The sequence below is a fragment of the Rana temporaria genome, chromosome 3 (assembly GCF_905171775.1).
Source record: "Rana temporaria chromosome 3, aRanTem1.1, whole genome shotgun sequence".
Lineage (NCBI taxonomy): Eukaryota > Metazoa > Chordata > Amphibia > Anura > Ranidae > Rana > Rana temporaria.
In genome coordinates this window covers 354429971-354456854 of record NC_053491.1, presented here as the reverse complement: position 1 = coordinate 354456854, position 26884 = coordinate 354429971, and the positions used below count along the sequence as shown (strand labels likewise).

At 43.7% G+C, this 26884-nt stretch overlaps 1 protein-coding gene across 1 annotated transcript in view; it reads left to right on the top strand.

The window, feature by feature from the left end:
- The window catches only part of PWP1 (PWP1 homolog, endonuclein), an 89354-nt gene extending 66047 nt beyond the window's left edge, over nucleotides 1–23307 (top strand). Inside the window, exons 12-15 of the mRNA XM_040345195.1 lie at nucleotides 11412–11502; nucleotides 20407–20528; nucleotides 21659–21764; nucleotides 22427–23307. Of these exons, the coding sequence (XP_040201129.1) occupies nucleotides 11412–11502; nucleotides 20407–20528; nucleotides 21659–21764; nucleotides 22427–22539 (432 nt within the window). The 3' untranslated portion in view covers nucleotides 22540–23307. The remainder of the gene's footprint in view (nucleotides 1–11411; nucleotides 11503–20406; nucleotides 20529–21658; nucleotides 21765–22426) is intronic.
- The last annotated feature ends 3577 nt before the right edge of the window (nucleotides 23308–26884 follow it).

Below are 26884 nucleotides of genomic sequence, written 5' to 3'. Positions count from 1 at the left end.
ATACATTCAGGGAGCACTTGCCCACCGCCTGAAAAATCTCCTCCCACTGTTCCCCATCCAACTCTCCCGCATCCGCTTCCCACCTCTCTCTTATCCTCAGGGGGTGCTGCTTCATCACATATTGCAACAAAATGGTATAGCACTGGGAGATAAAGCCTTTCGACGTTTCAGCATCCCCCAGAAGATTAAAAGCAGGAGTAGGTGACAGGCACCACTCGGAAGAGCGACCCTGCACCACCACTGCATGCCTCAGCTGTAGGTAGGAGAAGTGCATTGACTGCGGCAAGCCAAACTCCTCTTGCAACGCAGGGAACGTACGTAACACTCCATTACGAAATATGTGTGTGAGGTGTGTGACCCCATATCTTTTCCATCTGGTCCCCGATTGCAACTTGGCGAGTTCAGTGTAGGTGTCATTTTGCCATATTGGACTGTATTTCGTGAATCCTTCTGCATTCTGAACATATTTGACCTTATTCCATACCTTCTGGGTTAGACTAAAAGTGGGGTATTTCCTATGTGGTTTAGCGAAGGCCTGTGCCTCCAACGCGTCAGGAATCGGACTTCTGCCCACGGTGTGCTCCAGGAGCTTCTGAGCCGAGGACCGCACCGCCGGCCGAAACATACCGACCAGCTGCTGCATCTGGGCCGCCAAATAGTACAGCCAGGGGTTTGGCAATGCCAATCCCCCACTATCCTTAGGTCTCTGTAAGTGCTCTAATTTAATCCTAGGAGCCCCGTCTCTCCAGATGAGGCCTCGAAAGATGCTATTAACCGTGTGGAAAACTTTCAAGGGGATGACCATGGGGGTGTTATGGAGGAAGTATAATAACTGTGGCATAAGTATCATCTTAACTAAATTCACCCGGCCTGCAACCGATAACAACAGGGCCTTCCAAGTTTTAACTTTGTCCCTAAATCGCAATAACAAGGGGGATATATTGAGACGGATGAAGTCCCGCGGCTGAGCCGTGATCTGCACCCCTAGGTACTTAAAGGAGGGAGTAATGGGAATAGGGCACAAGGGATTAATTACCTGCGTGTTGTCACCGTCCAGCAAAAGCAAGGCCGACTTTGACCAGTTAATAAGCAAACCGGAAAATCGGCCGAACTCTGTGATCGCTACCATGGCCTCTCTAAGGGAGGTGTCCGTATCCCCCAGCAAAAGGAGGGTATCGTCCGCATATAACATCACCTTTTCCTGCTCATCTCCATAGCAGAAACCGGTGATGCAAGGGTTGGCTCTGATACTAATGGCCAGCGGCTCAATAGCCAAAGCAAAGAGGAGGGGAGACAGAGGGCACCCCTGCCGAGTGCCCCTCCTCAGTGCGAAACTCCCTGACAGGGAGCCAAACGCCCTTATTGCCGCCTGTGGCTGACAGTATAGCAAGCGCACCCAGGAAATGTAACCCGGACCAAACCTGAATTTCTGCAACACCGTCCAAAGGTAGTTCCAATCTATACTATCAAACGCCTTTGTGGCGTCTAAGGACAGTAGCGCCCTACTGCCCATGTTGTCCGCCTGTGCCTGTATATTAAGGAACAGCCTCCTAAGATTGACCGCCGTGGATTTATTGGGCATGAAGCCAGCCTGGTCTCCATGCACAATTGAAGTTATCACCCCATTCAGCCGCATGGCCAGCACCTTGGCTAGTATCTTAATGTCACTTTGCAGTAAGGAAATGGGGCGGTACGCACCTGGGTCTACAGGATCTTTGCCTGGCTTCAGTAGCAGGACTATGTTAGCCTTAGTCATAGACGGGGGTAAATTCCCCCTTTCCCTGGCCTTGTTAAAGACCTTCAGTAATTGGGGGAGTAATGTTTCAGAGTACTGTTTATACACCTCCATGGGCAGCCCGTCTTCCCCCGGGGCCTTGCAGTTAGGGAACGCACCGATTGCCCCCACCAGTTCCTCCACTGTAATTGGCTTATCCAGCAGAATACGCTGGTCAGTAGTCAGTTCTGGGAAGGCCAGTTGGGCTAGGTATAGCTCTAGGTCTCCCTGTGTGTATGCCGTGCCCGAGCTGTACAGGGTCTCATAGAAACCCGCCAGTTCCTGCATAATCTGTTCTGGTTGCGAAACTAATCCTCCAGAACTAGATCTTATGGCCCCTATAGCCGGCGATCGTTGGTGGGAGTTCGCAATCCGGGCCAATATACGGCCGGTTTTCTCACCCTCCTCAAAGAACGCCTGTTTTGCAAAAAAACGTTTCTTCTCAGCCGACGATGAGAGAAGTTGCTGGTAAGCCGACTGAGCGGCCTGCCAGGTTTCCCTGGTCGAGTCAGAAGGATCCGCCACGTAGGCCCTCTCCATGTCCTGAACCCTGTTCTCTACTTCAATCAATAAAGCTGTTGAGGCCTTTTTAACCCCGTTCACTTCCCTGCTAAGTATGCCTCGAAAATGCGCCTTGAAGGCGTCCCAATGTTCCACCTCCATGTCCATCCCTGCCCCCGCTGCAAAGTACCCCCGTACCTCCTCCAATATCTCCCCATGTGAACGTATGAGCTGTAACCAGAACGCATTCAATTTCCATGGTGCCTTAACTAAATTCCCCTGCGGAGCCACTAAGAGCTGTATCACTAGAGCTGAGTGATCCGACACGCTGCGGGGCCTGTGTGACAGGTCCGCTATCAGCGGAAGCATGCTCAGATTTCCCACCCCCAAATCAATCCTGGACAGACAGCCGTGAGTTTTTGAGAAACACGTAAACTGCCTGCCTCCCGGGTTACGGTGTCGCCAGATGTCCACCCAGCCCACCTCTTGCAACAACCGCGCCAGGGGAGTACTCCTAGCGAGGGCAGAGGGTCTAGGGGCCGGATGTCTATCCGCCACCTGATCCAAGCAACAATTGAAATCTCCCAACACGAGCAGCGGAGCCTCCGGCCTACCGTCCTAAAAAGAGAGGAGGAGCCGGAGCACCACTGCCGTGAAGGGCGGGGGAATGTAAACGCATGCTATGACACAGATTAAGGTACCAATTTTACAGTGAACAAATACATAGCGTCCCTCTGGGTCTATGACACTTGCAATCTCCTGAAAATCCACTGCATTATGCACCAGTACACTCACCCCCCTCGAAAAGGAGGTGTGTGTAGAGTGATACGCCTTACCCACCCATTTGTATTTCAGGAAGCACACGGTCTCCGCCGTCAAGTGAGTCTCCTGAAAGCAAATCACCCCTGGCAAATATTTCTTTAAGCACATAAACAACATTGTACGTTTTAGTGGTGAATGCATACCCCTCACGTTCCATGAAACAATAGGCACTTTAGCCATGAGAGTCCTCCACTAACATCATGTAACTATACACTGGTGAGCACAAATACACATTCTGGTCCCATGTCTGGGAAGGCAGACCCACCCCCAGGACCGTCCACATCTGTATACTACCTTGCAAGTGGGCCAAAGGCCTAAGTCTCGTGCGATGTACCTCTTTCCACGAATGGCAACTGAAAAAGTGATAGAAATTAATGTAACCTGTGGACCAAACGGGCCCCAAATATCCACGTACCACCAACAGGGCGGATACAACTCTTTTTGCGATTACTTGTCGACTGACACTGTTCGCATTAACCATCAGCATAGCACACTTTTTGTTTAGAGCATCTCTCCTCGCATCTTGCTGCCACTTATCATGTCCCCCGGCCAAGAGGGTGAAGAAAGAATCAAAAAAATTGCGGAAACGGATCTTCCTATATGGAGCATAGAATTCTGAAAAAGGAGATCAACAGGGAAAAAGTAGGGGCTCCCCCCTAAACAGGATCAACTCAGACATTCTCTCATTTGTGCAGGATAGGTGCCCAAAGGCAAACAATAAGCCTCCCACCCCAGTCCCAGGGCTCACTCTCCTTCCTCCTGCGCTCGCCTTTGCAAGGATTGTTCATTGCGGTCCAGCCACGACATGGCCTCCTTAGCGGATTCAAAAAATTGGGCTTGGCCCCTAACCACCACTCTGAGCTTTGCAGGGTATAGCATTGCGTAGGGAAGTTGCAGGTTTCGCAACCGTCGCTTCACATCAAGGAATTTCGCCCTGCGCCTCTGCACCTCTTGTGAGAAATCCGGATAGAAGGACACCCGCACTCCATTATATTGAATATTGGCTCTTTCCCGGGCCTGGCGGAGCACTGCCTCCCTGTCACGGTAGTGAAGTAGTTTAGCCAGGATAGATCTGGGGGGGCCCCCCTGTTGCGGTGGGCGCGAAGGGACTCTGTGGGCCCGCTCCACCGCAAAGAACGGTGACAGTGTTTTTTTGCCAAAGAGTTCCAATAGCCAGTTCTCTACAAACGTGGTGGGGTCCTTGCCCTCCACCCTCTCCGGTAGGCCCACTATGCGGACGTTATTTCGTCTGAGACGGTTCTCCATATCTTCTACACGGTCATAAGCCTCCCTTGCCATCTGCAAAGCTGCCCTGGTGTCCTGGGCCATGGGGTGCATCTGGTCCTCCACTTCACTGACCCTGCTTTCCACCGCAGTGGTGCGTTCACGAATTTTTTGCATATCCTGCCGCAGCAGGCCAAACTGTTCCTTAATGGTGTCAACAGAGGCCGTGCATTTGTTCACAGCTTGTAATATGTCCGCCAGCGTGGGCTGCACTGCAGTCGCGGCCTGTGGTGCATCGGCCTGGCCGCCATCTGGCATGGAGCCGGCCTGATCCCCATCCACCTCCTCTCCCCAATGCAGCTGGGCAGTGTCTTCCTGCATAGCAGGCCCGGCCTGGTGTGCGTCCCCAGAGCGGGACGGTTGTTCCTGTCCCCCAGCCCCCGACAGTTTTTGGGCATAATATAGCATGTCCTTAGGGGGGTCTTTGCCCGAGGCCTTGACCTGCTTACTGTGCTTGGGCCCCGATTTCTCCGCTCCACGAGGCGTCCCTTTCACAGCCAGCGCGGCGGCGCCATCTTGGATCTCCGGCCCTGCGGTCTCTCCTTGTCCTTTGCGGGTCATCCCCCTGGTACAGAGTGCCGGTGGTGGTACCGCTGTGATCCCGGTGTCGTCAGCTGCCAGCATAGGGTGGTTGCGGATCGATATTTTGGCCGGGGAAGGATCGTTACCGGATCACCGCTGGGAGCTGTGAGAGACGCGTCCTCTCACATGCCTGTCCTGGCCACGCCCCCTCGGGAAGAACGCTCCTTACATTGGTGGTCAGTGGAAAGGATGTCCCTTACATTGGTGGTCAGTGGGAAGAATGCTCCTTACATTGGTGGTCAGTGAGGAGAATGCTCCTTACATTGGTGGTCAGTGAGAAGAATGTCCCTTACATTGGTGGTCAGTGGGAAGAATGCTCCTAACATTGGTGATCAGTGAGAAGAATGCTCCTTACATTGGTGGTCAGTGGGAAGAATGTCCCTTACATTGGTGATCAGTGGGAAGAATGTCCCCTTCATTGGTGGTCAGTGGATCATTGTCTTTGTAGTTGATCTTGTCTTTGTAGTTTGGGTCACACAAATCATAAATAGCTGGGTGCTCACGGATTAATCAAATGATTTGCTCATTATCGAGGACGTCTCTTATTTTTACCTGTTTGGAGCACATTGTTCCTGAGGGAATAACCAGGAAGTGAATGTGTGGTGGAAGAATGTGCTTCAGAGGGGCTTCTATGCTGAAAGGATTGGGTGGGACAAGGGTTAAAAAGCTGCTTGTGCTTACAAAGTCGTACTGAAATTGTGTCTATATTATTCAGGTACGATTTGCATGCTACTTCAGGGGTTTAACATTGAGGTCTATGAACATCAACTCGCATGGAAGTTGGACCAATGTAGTGCAGGGACTACTTTGAAGTCGGCACTACTTAAAGTCGTGCCAGTATGTATGGTGTTCATTGAAAATCATGGAGAATGACTTGTCATGCGATTTTGCAGTACAAAATCGTGAGACAAGTCGTATAGGTGTGAAAGGGGACTAAGGCTTCATGTACACTGGTGCTGGTAAACGGTCGTTTAGGATCAGTTAGGCATTTTTTTCGGCTGCCCCTGAACTCTTCTCTGTCATCTTATGAGTACTGTTCATGTACACAGGGTCATTTTATAATCCTTTCCAGGCAGTAGAGTTTAGAAGCATTTTTTGGAAAGCAAAAAAATGCGTTCAGGACGGATGTTCAGAGGCATTTGAAACGCCAAACGCCTGTAACAGCTTGTAAACGCGTGTCACTGCGCTTAGCCATTTTTCATTCACAGGTGTTTTAAATTTTTGACAAATTGAAAAAGAAAAAAAAAACGCTTCTAAACGTAAACACGTCAAAACTGACATTTTTAAACGTCTGTTACTATCTGTCAAGTTAAATCGTTCAGGAGAGGTTGTAAAACGTCCCGTGTACATTAAGTCTTATTCATCCCAAAGGTGTTCGCTCAGGTTGAGGTCAGGACTCTGTGCAGGCCAGTCAAGTTCCTCCACCCCAAACTCGCTCATCCATTTCTTTATGGACCTTGCTCTGTGCACTGTCATGTTGGAACAGGAAGAGGTCTTCCCCAAACTGTTCCCACAAAGTTGGGAGCATGAAATTGTCCAAAATGTCTTGGTATGCTGACGCCTTAAAGTGGATGTAAACCCAATTTTTTTTTTTTTGCTGTCACAGTGAAGAGTATAAGATTTCCTATCATCTGTGCCCAGTCTTGCCACACAGAGTTAATCCAGCTCTGAGCAATCCTCTTTTCTTTTTTCAGTGAGATAAACAGACAAACAGGAGAAAACTTTTGTCCGTTCTTCCCCCTTGCTGTGAGTGACAGGTGATTTACATAACTCATGCACTAGCCTGAGACGGGCATTATTTTTGAATTCCCACCCCCACTCTTTTTCTGAAGTCATGTGGTTACTTTTCTGGATTTTGACTGGATGTTAGTGATCATAGCAGAAGTTCAGTGTAAGGAATACATAGGAAAAAATGCATGTTCACAAGGGGAGTGTAGAGGAGGGCAGGGAGTCTACTGACATCACGAATCCCCACCCACTGAGCCCCAGACAACAGACCCACCCACAGAATCTGCAGTTTTTCAGTTCTTATAACAGACAGAGGGGAAACATTTGACAGGTAAGGATACATGCAGGAGGCATCTATATCCTTATAGATCAGCACTTTGGCAGAAGTTTAGAAAGGATGAGAGTGTGTTTACATCCACTTTAAGAGTTCCCGTCACTGGAACTACAGGGCCAAGCCCAACCCCTGAGAAACAACCGCACACCATAAATTCCCCCTCCACCAAATGATTTGGACAGGTGCACAAAGCAAGATCCATAAAGACATGGATGAGCGAGGTTAGGGTGGAGGAACTCGACTGGCCTGCACAGAGTCCTGACCTCAACCAGATAGAACACCTTTGGGATAAAATGCAGCGTAGACTGCGAGTAAGGCCTTCTCATCCAGCATCAGTGCCTGGCCTCACAAATTCACTTCTGGAAGAATGGTCAAACCTTCCCATATTCCTAAACCTTGTGCACAGCCTTCCCAGAAGAGTTGAAGCGGTTGGGCCAACTCAATATTGAACCCTACGGACTAAGACTGGGATGTCATTAAAGTTCATGTAGAGGCAGGCGTCCCAATACTTTACAATATAGTGTACATAGCTGAATGAACGTCTTTTAGCACTGCCGGGAATTCAGCTTTAACATGGTATCTTGTGAGCCACATTGCTGTCTTTCTGTCATTCTGATTCTCACTTCATAGCCTAGCAAGTCAGTGACATGGAAAGCATTATGTAGACAGATTATTATTATTTTTTACTTCAGTAACTGCATGCTTGTTCCAGGTCTGAGAATCAATGAGAGAGTAGAGCCCAGGATCCGTTTGCTTATTCAGGACATGCTCTGTTCCATTTTACATCAAAGCCTTCTGCAGCAGCACTTATTTAAACACTTCTACATAAGCCAAGCGTCAGTAACGTTTTTTTATCTACGCAACATTTTAATTATGTACAGCCAAGTTGGTTGTTGTGCGTGTAAAGCACAGATTGCACACTCTGCACTGTAAACAGTTTTCAGACACGGCTCCGCAGAGATGAGGTCTTGTGTGCCCGAGGCATAGAGTGATAGAGTGCTTTGCCTTCGATTATAATCAGTTGCCATGGGAGTCCAGTGATGTTATTGTGCTGTGCATTCTGCAGTATAGTAAGTGCCGTGACCAACTGTGTAATTGTACCTGTTTTTTAATTAATAAATGATTTGGTAAAATTAGAGAGCCTTTCGATTATGCAATAAACTTTTACCTTTTTGCATTCCATATTCCTGTAACTTTTTTTTTTTTACTTTTTTATTGATGCCCTGATTTGTTTATAACTATTTGACATATTGTGTGTATTTTGCATGGCAAAAAAAGGACCTGCCATAATTAAAGTAATATATAAACCACTTCAGCTCCAGAAGGTTTTATCCCTGTCATGAACGGGCCCTTTTTTGCTATTCAGCACTGTGCTACTTTACTTTAACTGGTAATTGCAACACTGTACCCAAACAAAATGTATATAATTTTTTTTCACACAAATAGAGATTTCTCTTGGTAGTATTTAATCGCCACTACGTTTTTTCATTTTTTGCTATATAAATGAAAAAAGACTGAAAATTGTGAAACAAAACACCCCACTATTTTTTAATTTCTGTTTTCAAAGCATATGCAATAAAAAAAAATCAAATCAAAATCAAATTGGCCAAAATGCATTCTGCCTTTGGGGGAAAAAATACAATTAAGTGTATACTGATTGGTTTGAATGAAAGTTATAGTGTCTACAAACTATTGTAAATATAAATATATATTTAGCATCAGTAGTTATCAGATTGCCATCCGCAATATTGTAGTTCCATATTAAGTCGCTGATTGCTGCCATTAGTAGTGTGTATGTGTGTGTGTGTATATGTATGTATGTATGTGTATATATATATATATATATATATATATATATATATATATATATATTACTAATGGCAGTGATCAGCGACTTAGGCCCCTTTCACATTGAGGCGTTTTTCATGCGGTACAGCGCTAAAAATAGCGCTGCTATACCGCATGAAAAAATCATGCCCTGCAGACTTCAATGTGAAAGGCCGAAGGCTTTCACACTGAAGCGGTGCGGTAGCAGGACAACTCCAAAAGTCCTGCTAGCTGCATCTTTGGAGCGGTATAGGAGCGGGGTGTTTACCGCTCCTATACCGCGCCTTCCCATTGAAATCAATGGGAAACCGCGGTAATACCGCCCGCAATGCGGGAAAAAAATATGTTTACTGTAACTGCCTATTGAGTGTTATCTGGAGTTCAGCTTCCCTATTGACTAAGTCACTAATGTCCATCTAAAGCTGCCCATGAATGGAGCAATTTTCTTTCCTGCAACCACAGTTTGCAGAAAAGAAAATTGCCAGATTCCCCCATCAACACGGTCTGTGCTGATGGGGAATCCCTTCCACTGAGCCATTGTGTTCTGGAGAGAAGCCATCCCTGCCAGGAGAACAGTGATTACTGCTACCCAAATTGATTGTACCAAAGTTGTTCGATCAATCAATCAGCCTTGGTTTGAATCTTGGCTGTTCCCTGCTGAACTGACTGTAATTCAAACTGTCTATGGCCGACTTTACACTACTCTCTGCAGACAGTGCTGTTGTCCAAGGGTGTCTCCATAGCTCCTCCATAGATAGAGGGGCCACCCCACTGGCTGATAACCAGAAGAAACAAACAAGAAAAACAAAAAACAGGAAACGAATGCAGCCACCACCACATCTGGTGAAAAAACTGACGCTTTAGCCAATTGAAGCTTTAGCCAATTACCTTTAGCATCACTTGTTAAAAGAAAATAAATAAATGAATGAACCACTATGCCTGTGCAAACGCAGCCACAAGAAAAACTCCAAGATGTTCCCATTGCATGTTGATGTGCAGCCACATGTAATTGTTTTCCGTATATATTACTAAACAATTGTTATCAGGTACTTACCATCATTTTCCTTTCCTGGGTTCTTCTCATCTCCAGATATGCTGTCATGAGGCCCAGGAAAAAGTTTAAGTACAAAAAATAATTAAAAAAATAATAATAAAATGATTACAGCAGGGTTTGACAAATTTGCTTGGAATCTAGGAGCCAGCTAAAAAAGTTAGGAGCCAGAAAACGCACCCCGTCCCGACGAGCTTGCGCGCAGAAGCGAACACATACGTGAGCAACGCCCGCATATGTAAACCGTGTTCAAACCACACATGTGAGGTATCGCCACGATTGGTAGAGCGAGAGCAATAATTCTAGCCCTAGACCTCCTCTGTAACTCAAAACATGCAACCTGTAGATTTTTTTAAACGTCGCCTATGGAGATTTTAAAGGGTAAAAGTTTGTTGGCATTCCACGAGCGGACGCAATTTTGAAGCGTGACATGTTGGGTATGAATTTACTCGGCGTAACATTATCTTTCATAATAATTAAAAAAAAATAGGGATTACTTTACTGTTGTCTTATTTTTTAATTAAAAAAAGTGTAATTTTTCCCAAAAAAAGTGCGCTTGTAAGACCGCTGCACAAATACGGCGTGACAGAGGGTATTGCAACGATCGTCATTTTATTCTCTACGGTGTTAGGATAAAAAATATATATAATGTTTGGGGGTTCTAATTAGAGGGAAGAAAATGGCAGTGAAAATAGTGAAAAATGACATTAAAATTGCTGCTTAACTTGTAATACCAACAGCCACCACCAGATGGCGCCAGCTCACACAAGGAAGAGCTGGGGACTTCACACAAAAAAAACATTTTTTTTTTTTTTGCCCACCTTCCAAGCCAAGTCGCCAGGATGCTATTACTAGTCGCCATGGCGACCGGGATTTGTCGAGCCCTGGATTACAGGAAATTTTATTATAGGTTGGAATTTTAGCAAATTGTAAAACGGATATCTCGAAGTATTTTTTATTTTATTTTATATACCAACTGGTATAATTTTCTGTAGTATTCTCTAGCAAAGCTTTCCTTTAGATGTTGTGCTATTCCATTTAGCCGCTGGAAACTAAAGGAAAACCCTGTGTAATGTAGCTTATGCAGGGCTTTGGGCTCAACATTTGACAACGCTGACTGGCCTTGTGCATTCACATGCCTGCATTCCATCCTCCTACATATCTGAAGTATTGGATATTTCATGTGGCCCCTGAGGCTAAACAGAATAGCGGAGGAACAAAGGAAAGGTGACTATTTTCTGCTGGGGATAGAAGGATGAAAACACTTGTTGCTTTGCTTTACTCTTGTAGATAATGGTAATGCATTGGTACCTGCTGTATAATTGTTTGTGGCAGATTTTTTATTGTTTTTGTTCTTGTTTTTCATTGTTTATTACAATTTAAAAAAAAAAAAAATTCTGATTGTTGGTTTAAACTTTTGTTCTGAGTACAGTAAATCTTTTGTAGTTGGAGTAAAATCCTTTAGTCACTTGTAACGTAACACGTTTTCTGTTGCATATCTTTGTTAGGCTAGCACAGAAGACGGCTTTGTGTACTGTTTAGACGCACGGACGGACAAGCCACTATTCACATTAAAGGCACATGATGGGGAAGTGTCTGGTAAGTATTTTCTTTTATACATTTACATTTGCTGAGGCTCTTTTTTTGATAAAGGGCACAATTGTTATTTGCTGGGCCTTACAGCGGCAGGTAATTACTATGTAGCGTTTTTGGTTTAAAATGGAACTAAACCCATAGATTTTCCCAAAAAGGTTATATTCAAGGGATAGTGAATGATAACTGCTGCAGTTGCTTGTGCTCTTAAATAAACTGTCAAGCAGTCCAATGGCTGGTGTCCTAACTGATCACAAGCGCCGCGCCATGGGATCTGCAGGCCAAGCAGTTGCTAAGATGGCAGCTTCTTTGGCTGAAAAGATAGGGGTTTTTTAGTTCTGTTTTATTAAGGTTCACACAATTTCACACAATTTCTGGTGGCTGCATTTCCCACACCCACAACCACCCACAGCCAAATCTATCTGCTTTTAAAAAAAGCGCGGGGCTGCCATTTATTCGTAATGACCCCCCCCCCCCCACACACACACACACACATCTACCAAGGCAGTGTGTTTGAAGGTATGGGAACCAGCTGGGAAAATGCATGGTACAGGAACCTTTTTCCTGCATGAAACACAAGCCCAGTAGCCCATTCAAATGAACGGGCTGTTGTGCCTTCACATATGAGGCTCGCAGAGCCGCAATGGTGTGAACCAGATCTTAATGCATGCCTGTAGTGATAACTGTCACAGTTGCTAGTCTGCTTATGTTAGCTGTCATCCGAACGTTCAAATCCTCAAATGGCTGGTGTCATAGCTGGTCACGTGCTGCACCAAGGCAACTGCAGTCTAAATATTGGCTAAGATTGCACCACCTTCACCTATAAAGGATAGAAGGGTCTAGTTTCACTGTTACTCACTGCAAGCATGCATGTAGGATGCACTCAACATGGGTATTTTTTTTTTCTAGACTGCTGCACTTTATTTTGGTTTATTGTTATATAAAGTTGGTGTCACCTTTTTTGCAAGCCGCTGTTTTCTCAGAGCGCTCACGTATATATTTTTATTTATGTATGTGTGTCCGTGGGGGCAGGCTTGGAAAAAATGTCTTTGTCATCACATAGGGAACAAATAGGCCCCTATATGCAAACATCTTTACATTGACAGATTATCTGTTAGACCCCCTGATGTCTCCCCTGCATTCCACTACAGTGTATTTGGCAAATTCTGCTGTGGAATGACAGCTTTGAACCAGAAAGCGTCGTAAAACACATTGCTTCCTGGTTCATTCATCAGAGGGTAGGTCAGCAATGGATGTTTTCTAAGGTACCTTCGTTCTACCCAACAACACACGCCATGCTCATCCTGGGCCTGCAGGTGGAACTGGCGGAAGTGCCTAGGAAAGTGAATAAGCAGTGTTGTAGCCACCTCAAATCACATACAGGAGAAATCCAACAGTTGGCTTGTAAAATGTGCATTGTTTGTAAAAGAGAAAAAATAAGAGGTACTCACTGGTTCAATAACATTTGTATTGGCCACATCCCTTGACAACATATAACAAAAAGAGAGTATCTCCCCCTGGGTGGGATTTTAAAGGCCAAACAAAGTATCAAGGTAAAAAACGATCTTTAATGGGGAATTAAGTACAAAAACTGGCACTTGATATTGAAGCACACAATGTGCACCCACAGTGCATGTAAAAGCAACAAATGTACAAAAACAATAACAATAAAACAGTACATATGCCACAAACCATGGCAAATAGACAAAAAAGCACTCTCCTAGTGGATGATGTGTGTATGCCCTACACTTTTCTGGTTGTCGACCGTCATCAGGGGCCACAGAGGAAGAGTAGTGCAAATTGTAATTCTGTTTACAGTAAAAATAAAATACATTATAAAAGACACGTCATAAAAAACTGTACATAAAGTATGGGTAACAGGCTATAACTTGTTGAACTGATGTAACATATGGTAGACGGATAGCATACTAAACCACATAACAAACTGGATGTGGACCCCTTTGTTTTGTTATAGAGTTGTGTGGGGATGGAGTAACGTCCGAGCGTCCCTCATAACCTAGTCATAAAACAAATAGGAAAAAATCATATAGTATCTATATTTGTATACTGATGTTTATGTAGTGTACTTAGTCTCCAAGTGGCCAATCCGCAGATTGTTGGCACCAAAATGCGGATGGGGCCAACAATCTGCCTCACATTGGCTAGTGACCTATAGGGGGGAGAAGTAGGAGAGCCCCACACCCTGGAACCTAGGTAGGTGGGCCAGGCAAAATACAGGGACCCATGGAATGAGGGGACAAGCAGTGATATTCAAATCAAGGATCAATGGCTTGCACTTTAGATAGCAGTGTCCGATGAGTACAAAGGAAACTGTGTTGTCTATCAATTTGCTTCAAAAGGTTGCTTCTACGAATAGGTCAGAGAATGTAAAAACGATTGAGAGGATCGCAGCAAGCACATCCGAATGGGCCCCCCCCAAAAATCAAAAGACTAGTGTATCGGAATTAGTGTACAAGTTGGTTATACCACTAAGAAATCTGTCTGATCACCAGATATACATACCAACTATAAAAAATATATAGTATATAGTTCTGTTACTATATACTTTTTATATTTTTTATAGTTGGTATGTATACCTGTTGATCAGGCAGATTTCTTGGTGGTATAACCAACTTGTAAACTAATTCAGATACACTAGTCTTTTGACTTTTGGGGGGTGGGGGGGGGGGCCATTCGGATGTGCTTGCTGCGATCCTCTTGATCATTTTTACATTCTCTGCCCTATTAATAGAAGCAACCTTTTGAAGCAAATTGATAGACAACACAGTTTCCTTTGTACTCATCGGACACTGCTATCTAATGTGCAAGCCAGTGATCCTTGATTTGAATATCACTGCTTGTCCCCTCATTCCATGGGTCCCTGTATTTTGCCTGGCCCACCTACCTAGGGTCCCGGGTGTAGGGCTCTCCTACTTCTCCCCCCTATAGGTCACTAGCCAATGTGAGGCAGATTGTTGGCCCCATCTGCATTTTGGTGCCAACAATCTGCGGATTGGCCACTTGGAGACTTAGGCTCCATTCACACCTCCGCGACAAGATATGCCGCGTACGCGGCGTATTTTGCCGCGAGTGCGTAACTTTTTTTTTTTTACAAAGCCTTGCCATTGCTTTGTATGGCCGAACGCCAATGCCGCCTGAAAAAAAGGGTCCAGGACTTTTTTTCAGGCGGCAGGCGTACGGCGTCTATGAGATGTGAACCATCTCCATAGACAGCAATGGGAATTCTCCCCTCTATCGGCACAAGCGTCCGGCGTCGGGCGTTTTGTCGCTTAGATGTGAATGGGCTCTAAGTACACTACATAAACATCAGTATACAAATATAGATACTATATGATTTTTTCCTATTTGTTTTATGACTAGGTTATGAGGAACGCTCGGACGTTACTCCATCCCCACACAACTCTATAATAAAACAAAGGGGGCCCACATCCAGTTTGTTACATGGTTTGGTATGCTATCCGTCTACCATATGTTACATCAGTTCAACAAGTTATAGCCTGTTACCCATACTTTATGTACAGTTTTTTATGACGTGTCTTTAATCACTTTTTACTGTAAACAGAACTACAATTTGCACTACTCTTCCTCTGTGGCCCCTGATGACGGTCGACAACCAGAAACGTGTCGGGCATACACACATCATCCACTAGGAGAGTGCTTTTTTGTCTATTTGCCATTGTTTGTGGCATATGTACTGTTTTATTGTTATTGTTTTTGTATTTGTACATTTGTTGCTTTTACATGCACCGTGGGTGCGCATTGTGTGCTTCAATATCAAGTGCCAGTTTTTGTACTTAATTCCCCATTAAAGATCGTTTTTTACCTTGATACTTTGTTTGGCCTTTAAAATCCCACCCAGGGGGAGATACTCTCTTTTTGTTATTGTTTGTAGAAGCTTCCACAGTGTAACCACTTCAATACCAGGCACTTATAACTGAAACCACTTCCCGGCCTTCATTCTGCTATAGGTCGGGTGGGAATTGATTAAGCATTATGTTGGTGGCAGTGGAATGGTTAAAGCTGAGCTCTGGCAGCAAAAACGTTCATTTACATTTTTTCTCAGTAGCCACAAATGCTGCTGCAAAGCCAGGTATTGCAATGTGCTGTATATGTGTGTACTACTGTCTACTTGTGCAGAGTGACTGGTCTTGTATCCACCCCCTCCTTTATTGTTCTGCAGGCAGCCTGTAGTGGGTGGAGCTGCTGGGTCCCTCCCACAGCATTGGCTCTCTGCACAGTGATGTCACTGCTACTTTTACAAGCTTATATCTGGCTTTCTAGTTTTTTCTTTCCTTTGTGATTAAATTAAAGATCTTGTGCCTGGAGTTCAGCTTCAAAGAATTGTGCAGAGCCCCTCCTAATATGTTTTATAGAACATTAGTATAACCTTGTCACTCTTAGCATCTGAATGGTGCCCTCACCTCTTCAGCAGAGCCTGTGCCGCGGTCATTCAATGTGACACCGACCCAAATACACCACGGATCATTTGTGCCTCTGCTTGCATCCACTGCGATATTGATTTTCCTTGCTTGCTTCGGTGTTGCAGGGTATAAAGATCTCGCTGAGCTCAGACTTTCACTTACTCTGCTACAATAACTTTGATTCCTGGCAGTAGTTAAAGGTTGCTTTCCAGATTTAGCACTTGCTATTGTAGCACAGCTAATCAGTCTTTGTTTCATCCACTTAGGCCACAGATATACTTCTGTTTTGGCTTTGTAAGTGTACCTGTCACCTCAATACAGCTATAAACCTGAACACAACACGTGGGCCTGGGTCCCATTTACTGTGTGTTCAGCCAAACCTCACTGTTTAGTTTTTACTGGTTTTGGCCTTTTTGAAACTCCACAAGGAGTTGGCCATCTTTTCAGAAGTTTTAAATGAGCCCTGTGCATGAAGGTTTAGCCAATTCCTATTGAACCTCTTCATAATAAAAATGGGACCTATTCACACCTATGCATTTTAACACAAATTAAAAGCTGGTTTCCAGACCGATATAATGAAATTTGATATTCTTTAATGCATTAGATATATATTTTTATTATATAGGTTTTTTAGTTTAAATGCAAGGAGTGCAAGTATCTGAATTTGACTTACAGTGGCACTTCACTCTCCCAATTAACATTGATTATTTTTAATCCTCATGCTGCTAGCATTAGTAAACAGACAAAAAAAAGTACTGTATATACTTGCGTATAAGTCGAGTTTTTTAGCCCATGTTTTTGGGCTGAAAATGCCCACCTCGGCTTATACTCGAGCCACCTTTTTGCTCCTGATCTCCCGGACTTTGGGGACCCGGTACCGGCCGGCCGTAGGTCCCCTGGACCCCAAACTTGGCACACATGTTTCTCCACAAGGGTGCAAAGTTTGTTGGCCGGGGAGCACCGATTTTTCAAAGCCGGGCACCCCTTCCATAGACTTCAATGTTAATTGGTAATTTTTCCGGTGACTTTGGGGACCCGGTACCGGCCGGTCGAAGGTCCCCTGGACCCGGAACTTGGCACACATGTAGCCCCATTTCTCCTTTACAAGTGTACTGGGGGGTTGTTTTTTAAAGTGATTTCTCAATAAAATAAAGCATGGATGGATAGGGGGAGTTTGCTTTGAATATTAAAAGATAATTAAATGGTGTTTATGGTTTGTAGTGCTTAGATACAGTGAAGATCTTCTTTAATACACTATTACCTCATACCTGGAGGCCCTTAAGAGAATACCCTAATTTGCAGGGATTTCCTCTCACTTCCTGTTTTGGCTATGGGACAGGAAGTGAAGGTAAATCTCACAGATGGGAAAAAAATAAATAAAAAAATCTGTCAGAGAGGTTACAAAGACACGTTTGGGATTTAGAAAAAAAAAAAATACACTCATCTAGGTGGATGCAGCATCGATACCCTGCTGGCTCCAGGAATGAGAACTAATCAATCAAAGATTGATGTACGGTCAGTTTTCAGAGTTCTCTAAACAGATGGGATTGTCACTTACCCACTCTCTGCTCTGCCCCCCTCCCCTGCGCGCTGAGCAGTGGAGGGGACAGGAGAGGCTGGCTTGGGCTCTCAGTAGTTTGCTGAAAGGCTGAGCCAGCTGCTGGTCCAGGCTTCTCCTTCTCTCCTCGGGATCTTTTTAGTCTTATGGGCAGCTCTGTGACATAAGCCGACAGTGGGCTTCAGCCCTGCTGTAAGCTAAAAACGGGTCACAGGTGGAGAACGAGCTGTACGCCTGTGATGCATAAAAGTACAGATAAAAAAGCTTTGTCTATACTTCTCCTTTTTAAGCATTCATTTTCAGTACTAACTTGCACAAAACGCTAATCTTCCCAAGAGGGTCATCACGGTCAGGGAGCAATTGTTAAAACAAATATGATTAAAGCTGTTTAGCAACAAACAAAAATAAATATGAGTTAAACTGCAAAAAGTAATAGGAGAAAGTAGAGCAGTAGTTAAAATCAAAGAAAAGCTAGGCAGCATTGCAAGTAAACATTGGTAAGCAGCACAGCAGGAAAAAGACATCAGACAAGTGAGAAGCAGCGAGGTGCTGAGAAGAGTATTAAAAAGGAGCCTTGTTATAATTGTAAGGTGTGGATAGACTGTTATTTGGCCCGGTAGGAGGCACCTTTTATGGGTATACTATTTTTCCGATGCAAACTTGGTTTAGCCTTTGCTCTTGGTATTGCTCATACTGTGTTGTCATCACTTTGGCATGTTTCATTGTGTCTTTGAGTAAACACTTGGTCCATAGACCCCAAGACTGGACAGGTTGAACTTTAGATACATTTAGGCAGATATTGGGAAGAAAAAAACACACCAGTAAATACAGTTATGTACTGTATAAGATAAAAAAAATGTATTGAAGCGGTACTGTTGTCAAGAAAAATCTTAAAGCGGAGGTCCACCTGAAATTTTTTTTTTTAAAAGCCAGCAGCTACAAATACTACAGCTGCTGACTTTTAATAAATGGACACTTACCTGTCCAGCGCGCCCGCCATGTCGGCAGCCAAGGCCGAGCAATCGCTCGTATCTCGGCTGCCTCCGCCGCCATCCTTGTTGAGGGAATCAGGAAGTGAAGCATTGTGGCTTCACTGCCCGGTTCCCTACTGTGCATGCGCAAGCGGCACGTCCCGTTCTCGCTGGTCCCCGCTCTCTCCTGGGAACAGTGTGGGGGGGGCGAGAGTGGCGTGACTCCCACAGGAGTCTATGCCCGGAAGTGGGTGCAAATACCTGACAGGTATCTGCACCCCCCTGAAAGGTGCCAAATGTGACACCGGAGGGGGGGGGGAGGGTTCCGAAAAGTGGATGTTCCATTTTTGGGTGGAACTCCGCTTTAATAGCAGGTCAGTGCTTATCTCTCTGGAAAACGATATCTCTTAGCTTTGCCCTGTTAAATTGCTGCAACCTTTGTGAGAATCTTCAGAATTTGACACTTCTGGGAGTGTCAGATGCCTCACCCCCTCGCTGAGTGAGCTCTGTAGTTTTGTTTTCCAGCCTCTACATCACTACTGAAAGTAGAGGTCAACAGAAGACACTACAGTGCTGAGGGAGTCACAGGCATCCAATTCTTATGGATAGATCAGCAGAATTATTATAGCCGACATGGAACACCAGGGAGGTAGATATAATAGCTATAATATATAAATATAATCTTTATTTAATTTTTTTCTTTGAGAAAAGGGTATTTCTCTGCATTTGTACACTTTACCGTGTTTCCCCGAAAATAAGACCGGGTCTTATATTAATTCTGGCTAAAAAAAACACACTAGGGCTTATTTTCAGGGGATGTCTTATTTATTTATGGTATGTACAAAAAAGTTTCTCCCCCTGTCTGCTCTGGAGTCAGCATTGTGAAATTCTGTAATCCCAAAAATAATTCTTTGTTTAAAGACCTTATAAAATGATGTAATCCGTTCTGTAAAAAGATAATATCATGTGCAGTGTGTCTCCTTGTGTAACATTATTGTGGAAAATACCTTATTTACGGTGCCGCTTGCCGCTCACGTGACCCGCTGGAGCTCAAATACTGCAGAGGGAGGGACCAAGATCCCCAATGACGTCAGCCCCACTCTGAGTACTGCAGTGGGTAGGGGCTTAATAAAGTTTTATTGAAAAAAAAAACAGCTGACATCAGCCGGGAGGAGAGGAGAAGAGCTCCGGCAGGTCACGTGAGCGCCCAGCAGTGCTGTAAATAAGGTATTTTCCACAATGAAGTTACAAAAGGGAGACACACTGCACATTATATAATCTTTTTACAGAACGGATTACATGTTTTTACAAGGACTTTAACTAGGGCTTATTTTTTGGGTAGGGCTTATATTGCAGCCATCCCAGAAACTCACGCTAGGTCTTATTTTCGGGGTAGGGCTTATTTTCGGAGAAACAGGGTAGTAGTCTAAACTGGTCATAGATGGTTTGTCTTTTTTCATTCAGCCAGCATATTTAACCAAAAAATAGATAAAGATTCCTTTATCCACACAAGTAGATGGAGGAATAGCCCCAAAAATCCCCCGAAAGGCAGCATTCAGAGTTAGTAGGAAGATATTTTGCAAGTCTCGCTGGGGTATAGTACCATCTGGACATTTACCTTGAACAAATTCTCTAGTGCTATAACATTTCAGGAAGATTGAAAGAGAGCCTCCCACTGCTTCTTCCAATCCGCAAGAGTTTGCGGGACCCCAAAGTCATGTTCCCACCGTGCACAGTAGGAGGGAGTTTGAGTGGTGGCAACGTTCAAAAGGGAAGTGTATAGTGATGATATGAGGTCTTGATCAAATATTTATGTTTAAAAGGGCACACTATTCTACAGATGATTATGGTTGCGGCACATATACATATTATTGTATTACCTGATTATACTAACTCACATACCATAAAACTGTTGAATTTTTTTTTTGTTTTTATAAAGGTCTTGAATTAAGCAGTCAAGTTAAGGGGTGCCTAGTAACCTCCTCTGCAGATAGACATGTGAAGATATGGGATATTTTGCTGGACAAACCAAGCTTAGTTCATTCCAGGAATATGAAAATGGTAAGTGATGAGCTGAACCAGTCCAGCCATGTGTCAATCTTCTGGTGTCATTCTCCTGCTCTTTTTACTCCTGGCTTCCTGTGTGTAAATGACAACACTGTGCCTGCAGTGGGTGTAATAGTGAATTGTGTTCTACTTCAAGCATATGAGCCGTTATAAGTTGGTTTGCTCAGCAGGTCAAATATTTTATAAACCAACAGTTTACAGCATTGCAACAAAGCTACTTAGAATCTCTAAGGCCCCATGCACACGAGACGCTGGTAAACTCGAGTTCAGAGGCATTTGGGCATTTTTTTCAACTGCCCCTGAACACATTTAATGTTGTCCTATGTGTCCATGCACACATTCACGTTTTTTTTTGCGTTTTAAAGCAGTTGGGTTTAGGCTCATTTTTTCAGACGCAAAATTTTGGGTTCAGACGCAAACGTTTTTGCGTTTCAAAGCTTTGGGAGGGTCTACAATGTCTTTGTTATGAACGCTGATAGCCACAAACGCGGTAAAACGTGGCAAAACGCTGCGAAATTCGCCGCAAAAACTGGCGTTTTAAACGCCGTTTTTTTCCTTTGAAAACTTGAGTTTACATGTGTTTGCATTTGCTTCTCGTGTGCATGGGGCCTTAATGGCAAGAGTGTGCAAGATCTGTTGTGTGGTCAGAAGCTAGAGACTTTGGTCTAGCCATTGAGTGATGACATTGTCATGTGATAATTTCTCTTCTTATTTATTAAAGAGAGTCTCTGACATCTTGCCCATTCCCTGATCCTATTATACTCACTTATGCCTGACTCCACCATTCCATTGCAGCATCAGAGCAGCCACAATATACCTGAATCTTCTGGGTATGGGTTAGAATGTGGCATTCTTCCAGCATGAAGTGAGTTGGTAGGTGGCTCATAAGAGATTGTAAGTCCCCCAAAAGGGCAAAATCTTTCAAAAGCACCTGATCTTTCAGGGTGTGCCAAAGAAGGTGCCCCATAATTCACTACCAGGTGTGCTGCAATCCAGCTTTCTTCTAGATTTGTGCAGCCTCTGTTGGCACAATAAACCCGACTGCGGTCATAGAGACATAGAAGTACCAGCAGGAAGTAAAGCCTTGAGAGTATGTTCTAATGTTACACTTTATTTTTCATTAGGGTGTATTATTCTGCACAGCCTGCTGCCCTGATCTTCCATTTCACTATGCTTTTGGTGGCCAGAAGGATGGGCTGAGAGTGTGGGACATTAGCAGTATCGTTGCTGGTGAGTACACAACCTAGTAACCATTTCAAATAATATATAATGCATAATTGAATTTGTTTGAGAAATCCCCATTTTTCCAATACTTTTTCCATAACTTCCTAACTTTTGAAATCCAAATTATTGTAAGGTATTAGTCATTTTTAAATAATCCTACATTTGCAGGAATGGAGTGTCAGGTTGTGATGTAAAATCCTGCAATAAAGAACCATTTTTAAACAGAGTGTGGCTATTGCTCTCCACTGGACACTGCAGTATATTAATTAGTATATCCTAGAATGCAGCCAGGGGCATGGAGTTTGCAGTGTCCATGGTAAAACGGTTCTTCCTCTTTTTTCATTCAATACAATGAATGCAATAAAATGAGTCCAAAGCAAGCAAAGCGCTATACACATTTGTGATGGGCTGTCTTACAACACTTAGGCATTGCATTAGTGCAGCTTCATTTAGATAGGGTTTCCACTATGTAGTTTTGCTAGATCTAAAGGAGATTGAATCGATATTGTGCTTTCAGATTATTTATATTTATCGGACAAGCAAAAAAAGGAAGATACAATTTTATTTTTATTACCAAAAAAATGACAAAACACTTTACTAAGTAAAGTTATGTAGAAATCTTTGTGTGTGTGTATACATAATAATTAATTTTTTATTTATTTTTTTAGTGAAAGAAGCATTTGCAAGCAGAGAGCGATTGATGGTGACCAATATAGCCAGCTCTTCAGAAACCACAGCGGCAGAGACAAGCGGATCGGCAGCAGATTCCATGGAGTCTTAGAGACTTAAAACCATCTCCAACCTTTTTCTAGACCTTTTTGCCGTAAAGCAAGCTCTTCCTTCCCAATCTTGGCTGAAATATAAATAAAAAATGTATGTCAACATCAGATCCTCTTATGTAAGACTATCTGGGAGTGTATTAGAAGTCCGCAATGCTTGACTTGTCATTCTCATTTTCTTAAGAATTGACTGCCTGAAGAATTAACTAACTAAGACAATTATAAAATTAAACAGAGGATTCCCTTGTATCTGCAATGCTTTATTAGTATGATATACAAACTATGCACTGTGACGAATCAATGTACAATTATATTTGTGTGCAGTGATGTAAAGTTTTTTTTTTTAATCCTAAAAAGAGAGAAATGCGTATGTTACCATTGCTAAACAACTTGTGAAAATGGAAGTTTCCTGACTGGGGTGGTGCTGACTATCTATCTCACCTTAAAAATACTCCTAGCAGACTTTTAAAAAGTTTCAAGTTTCATTGAACCTTGCTGTAGTCTGCTTACTAATGCTTATTTCCTATGATCCTTGGCTCCATCTAGTGGTCATAATGCTGTATTTTCCCAAACAACTCTTTTTTATTATTATTATTATTTTAAATGAGTGACCAGGACAACATTTGATTTTGCACAGATCAAATGAAGCAGCATTTTTACTGGACGAATAGCTATGCATTTTTTTTTTCTACTTACACCCCTAGGTGTAAATTGAAGCATTTATTGGATATGTGTATTAAATTTGGATTTAAACCACCATTAACATCTCGTATAAGCTTTGAACGTGTTACTGTAATTTCAAAAGTAATTTTTAATATTTTTAAATCTGCAGCTTTTATTTAAATATTACTAGATGGTCCAGCCATAAATGTCCTTCAGGCACTTCCATTATCGGGGGGGACAACGTTTTGACCCTGTCTCTCAATAATGGCTTTGTGTTGTCTCTGTCATACAGGTTTCCAGTGATGCCACTATTGTCACCATCAGGGTAACCTGTCCTGAGAATTGACAAGCCGCCTTCTCTTGCGTGTACATGTATTGTATACAGTAAGTTGCTGCAAAGAGACTTTAGGAGATTAGCAGCATTGAGCTGCAGCAAAGAACAAATAAGGTGCAAACAAGTATTTTACCTAAACATCCTTAAAGCGGAAGTAAACCCATCTATTTGATAGTTTAAAAAAAACAGTCAACATTCCCGGCATGCCGGAAATGCTAGATGTCACATTTGCTTGTGCTCTCAACCAAACTGTCAAACCATCCAATGGCTGGTTTCATAACTGATCACATGTGCAGCATCGTGGCAGTTGCAGATTAAACAGAGGCCAAGATGGCAGCTTCCTTGGCTGAAAACAATAGGAGGGTTTACTTCCACTTTAATTGTTTTTAACAAAATGTCCTTTGGTTATGGATTTAATTTCTGTGTCCGAGATGCTATCGTGAATACTGACCCACAGGGGGAGAAAAAAAATATCTCTGGACTTTTGGTCATATGTCCATAACCCTATCTTCCTGATCTCCCTTCTTTATGTTCCCTCTTTCTATCACATTACACATGGATGACACAGCACACAACTGTGTGAATTATTAATGCAGTTGTAACTTTTACTAAATACTAATTTACAGGCAGCGCTTACGATTTCAGCAATGTACTTTGAAAAAAAAGAAAGAAAGGCATTCAGTAATTATGATAATTAATGGGAGCCCTATTAATTCAGCCGGGAGATTTTCAACATAAATATTAAATCGCCATCCTAAATGTGCGACTTGTTTTATGCTTCTTCAGCTTTGTGTGAGAATGACTCTTTGTGGTGGAGTTAACCCTCGGAATTCTAAGAGGGGTTATTATTTATTTAAAGTGACTAGTGGTGATCATGCTAATGAAGTCCAAGGTTCTTCTAGATGCATGCAGATCATGATTTGCTGAAGCACAAGTAGACTTTTATTATACCTAAGAGTTTCATTGTGTTGACTTATAACTTTTAGTCCGGAAGAAAATATTGGCTATTGCTGCAAAATTGCAGGCAATATATCAGGATAGCACATAAAAACTGTCATTGCTGACTTTCCTTTACAGGTTCTAACTCCATGGTCTTTATCTGTGTTTTTTTTTTCAAATATGAAGTTTTTATTAGGCCCAACATGGGCGAAGAGAAAATCAATACACACATGTAAAAAGGAAACATACAAAAGGCAATAGGCAGGAGGGGGGGGAGGGTGGGGACACATCATCAACAGAACCACAATGGGGGGGGACGCGGCGGCAGGGTCCTGCGCCTTCACCACATAGAGACGCATTGCATGGCAAATCAACAAACATCACAGATCGTGTCCCCATAGGGCCGCGCAACCCCGCCACCAGTGAGACCCCCGTACCCCAACGACAGAGGTCCCCAAGCCCCGGCCACCCCCCGCCCCTCCCCCCACCCAAAAACATGGCGGGGGAGGAGGGGGGGCCATAGCAGAAAAAATAGGGCTGAGGGGGGAAGGGAGTGGAAAGGATAGGGGGGGGGGACCGCCAGGGGTAGGTCATCAAGGGAGCCCGGTCCGGGTCAAGACGGCGCCAAGATCACCCCACGCAAGAGGCAAAGGCCTCCTCAGGAGGTTCTAAGTGTATCACCCTCTGATGAAAAGATAAAGTGGTGCCATAAGTCCCAACTTTTCCTGCTGTTGTCTCGCCGTGAGCACCAGGTCTTCCATTGCCCTGATGTCTTCCACCCTCCAGACCCAGCTAGCTATTGTGGGTGGCGCTTGACTTTTCCAGTGAAGTGGGATGCATGATTTTGCGGCGTTTAATAAGTGGCATATGAGCGATTTTTTTTATACCTCTTAGGTGATATTTTGTTGTCGTGTAGAAGGCAGAATGCCGGGTCATCCGGTATATTGTAGTCAGTAAATTTCTGAATCGTGCGCCTGACTGTAGACCAGAAATGTGACAGTCTGGGGCACGACCAAAATATATGCAGCAGCGTACCCCTGTCCCCTTGGCATCTCCAGCATATTGCTCAGGAGTTTGGGTAATAGGTATGTAAGGCATGTGGGGTTAGGTACCACCTAGTCAGGAGCTTATATTTATCTGTGGTTTTACATGGATTTTGGAGCAAGTCAGGACTTCTCACTTGCTTGTTCTAGGTCATTGATTCATATGGTAATGAAGCATTTATGTGGGAGACTGTTTTGGGGCATGCACCTTCAAAAAGCAACTGTAATAATCAGCAGCTCCCAGATTTTTATTCTAAAAGGTTCCTGTCCACTTTAAAGCTCATATGTGCCTATATTGGGCAAATACATACCAGCTACATCAAAACAAAAGGTGCGCAAGGATTTAGAGTTGATTGTCTTCGAAAAAGCCTGTTGTTTGCCTGCATGCTGTGAACAAGGCCGTCATGGCCGAAATGCGTTTATATACGCTCTATTTATGTCTTTTATGGAGTATCAATAAATTTGGAGATATTTAAGAACATGTATGGAGTTGCGGATCATCTTCTACTAATTGTTGTGTTGGCAATTGAGCGACTGCCTACCCTGCGCCTGATAGCTCAAGAGGACTCTTGGAAAATTTAGGGTAGTAGCAACTTTTACTTTCTCTCTGATGCTGCAGCAAAGGACCCTTGCTGTCTTTGTGTCCCCCCCCTCCCACCTCTGCTGAGTCAGAACTATAGCTTTCCACATCAGCAGCTTAGGATTTACTTTGCTGATTGCAGATCTAGGTCTAACTCAGCAGGAGGATATGTTGGACCTTTACAGAGAGACCACTGCTTCCACAAAGAGAGCTAGCTGCTTTGTAAAGAAACGCAACTGTAAGACCCCATACACACTATTAGATTTTCTATAGATTTTTGTCTTCAGATTTACCAAAACCATGTAGTGCAAGGGCCTGCCTGATTGCATACAAATTGAAAGTCTTAAAGTGGAGTTCCACCCATAAATATATAACATTACATCAGTAGTTTTAAAAAAAATGTCATTAGTCCTTTAAGAATTTTTTTTTTTTTTTTAGATGCCTTCAAAGTGTTGTTGCTAGGCAGAATAGTTAATCTTCCTGCACCTAGGTGCTTAAGCTTCCTAACCTACACCGCACAGACTCCTGGGAATGTAGTGGGTGTAACTTTCCAGGAGTCTGTGCACTCCCCACTCTTGAAGAATCATGTGACTTGGACAGTACAGGTGCTGAAACCTGATCTGAAACCTATTGCACTGCTTGTGCAGCACTGAGCATGTGCGAGATCTGCAAGGCTGAAATCCAGGAAGTCATACAGTCTGGCTTCATGATGCCCACACTTAAGATGGCCCCAGTCAATTTCTATTTTATAAAGTGTCTAAATGCTGTAACAACCTAACAAAACGGAC